Source organism: Sinocyclocheilus anshuiensis, unplaced genomic scaffold (genome assembly GCF_001515605.1).
Source record: "Sinocyclocheilus anshuiensis isolate Anshui unplaced genomic scaffold, SAMN03320099.WGS_v1.1 scaffold100, whole genome shotgun sequence".
Taxonomy (NCBI): Eukaryota; Metazoa; Chordata; class Actinopteri; order Cypriniformes; family Cyprinidae; genus Sinocyclocheilus; species Sinocyclocheilus anshuiensis.
In genome coordinates, this window is record NW_015555725.1 from 62446 (window position 1) to 64947 (window position 2502).

The 2502-nt window shown below is 36.2% G+C and overlaps 1 protein-coding gene across 1 annotated transcript in view; it reads right to left on the bottom strand.

Annotated features, from left to right (window-relative positions):
* Positions 1-2502, bottom strand: part of LOC107672609 (probable palmitoyltransferase ZDHHC8) — a 64386-nt gene that overhangs the window by 10632 nt on the left and 51252 nt on the right. Inside the window, exons 2-4 of the mRNA XM_016465872.1 lie at positions 1097-1218; positions 793-950; positions 519-691 (exon numbers count right to left, since the gene is read on the bottom strand). Coding sequence (XP_016321358.1) covers positions 519-691; positions 793-950; positions 1097-1218 — 453 coding nt within the window. The remainder of the gene's footprint in view (positions 1-518; positions 692-792; positions 951-1096; positions 1219-2502) is intronic.

A 2502-nucleotide genomic window follows, 5' to 3' on the forward strand; every position in this document is an offset into this window, starting at 1 on the left:
AGCATCATATGACCCCTTTAAGACCCTAAAGAATCATATCAACTTGTGGAAAATGGGCATCCTATGACCCCTTTAAGTAAAATTAAAATTAAAATGAAAACTAAAAATAAATAAAAATAAAAGCTAATTAAAAAAATAATAAACACTGCCTTCAGCTCAAATTATGCTTAAAAACAACAACAACAACAACAACAACAACAACAAAAAAAACTAGTTTTTAGGCTGAACCTTCTGAAGAACTAAAATTTATGATTTCATTGTTGTCAGATGTTTTTACTGCTTTGATACGTTATCGAAAAGTATTTATTTGAAATAGAAATCATCTGTAACATAAATGTCTTTATTGTCATTACACTTAATGCATGCTTGCTCAATAAAATTACCCATTTCTTTAAAAAAGAATCTTACTTCTGAACAGTAGTGTATAGCCACACATTCATTAAATACAACTAAATGAGCTTTCATCATAGTTGCTATTTGTTATTCACAACAGGGAATTGCTTCTCATGGAAGGATACGTCACAGTGGTGTGGAGCGCACTCAGCCTCTCAAGGTGGTGTAAGACAAACAGCAGGCCAAAGGAAAACACGCCCACCATGTGAACACTTAGAGACAGCAGAAACAAGAAGAAGTAACGATAATTCCTCCGGCCAATGCAGTTGTTCACCCATGGGCAGTGGTGGTCAAACTCCTACAGTGAGAAGAAAAGTATGTGTGTGTGTGTGAGCACTGGCATTGTGATGATTTTAAATAACGCAGGAATGTTGGTCTGTGTGTTTGTATGCGTCTCACCTCCACACAGTTGTCACACACGCTGCAGTGTGAGCAGCGAGGAGGTCTGTAGAAGTGGCACGTGGCACACCACTTCATCCGCACCTGTATTCCCTTTATCTCCACGTTTTTATAAAGCGGAGCTCGGAAATCATCGTCTTTGTCTTCGTCCTCATCCGCTGGGAAACAGAAATTTCAACATTCACATCAATATTGTGTGCGACTCGCAATTTTCTGAACATTCTTATCATGGACCTACTGTTGGATCTCCAGACATCTGAAACAGAGAATGGATTGAGAAACCTAGACTATGACCGGATCATACCTCTGGGAAAGACTCCAGGATCCATGAAGGTGGCCATGCTGAAGTTGGCCAACACAAATAGGAAGACGATGCCATTGTATAGAGGCACAACAGAGGAGATGGCCTTGGTTAACCACGGACACCTGAGAGAGGGTACGAGAGAAACAGAAGAAGGATTATCATCTAGAATGCTAAAGCTCAAAAGACCGGCTCTGAATTAGCCATTTTCAGCCTGCAGTTGTTCAGCCTTTTTTTTTTGTCTGAACAACATCCATGTTCATCCCTGCAACATTTTTGCAACAGAGAGATTCATGCAAACCTCAGAAAACTTCTGAACCTTACAGCTGATCACTGCCAGAATAGTAAAATCAAATGTGTGCAGTTACTCTAGTGACAGACTGAATAATCAGTCAAACATTAGGAATTTAGGATACATTTGGCTGATAAATGAACAAATCATACAAATGATAAATGCCTGCTTGGCAGATTAACAGAAATATTGATTTAACATTGGGTCAGTAAAAAAAAAGTATTACATTTTTATTTATTTTTTTATTAAAATAAAATGTTGTTTTGTACAAATTAAATGACAACAAAATAATATATATAAATATAAAATGTATATTGTATTTTTTCAATTAGTATAATTACTAATATTATTGTTGTTCTTGTCATTTGTGCAACATATTTTATTGTTTTAATAATAATAATAAATGATAATTTACTATTTTTCTATTATTATTATTATCATTATTGTTGTTGCTATTACTGTTATTGCTATTATTATAATTATTATAAACATTTATTATGTATAGGTCCTGCATTAATTAAATTCTATCATATCATAAACACATACAGTAGATATCGTTATTGGTAATTAAACAAACTTATAGGCTACTGATCGACCACTACTTCACACTGATTTGTTCAAATCAAAAGCAATGTGTGGCAATGTTTAATGGGTAAACTGCTTTTAGGGTTGGGCGATGTCTAGCAAATTGGCATTAGATGATGTCTACAGTGAAACATTGCGATGGATGTGATGGATCACCTACTTGACTCGCTCTGTCTCAACAGAGCTGAGCTGCTGTATGCGGACCATCTGCGCGGTCACAAAAATTGGGCTTCACGCAGATGGTGTGGGAATCACAATGCTGGCACAACATCGTGATATCTGTCAGCCATCGGCGATGGATGATGGGATCGTCTATCGGCCCAACCCTACTGCTTATGCAGCAAAGCATCTACCAGTGCCCAATCCACGACTAGTTGTCCTACCATAGCTCCTCTCATAATACACCCTCTGACTAGGCTCTGCTCAAGTTTTATTAAGCCAAGCATACATATATATATACATATATATATATACATATATACATATACATATACATATACACAGATACAGATAAAAATACAGATACATAGAT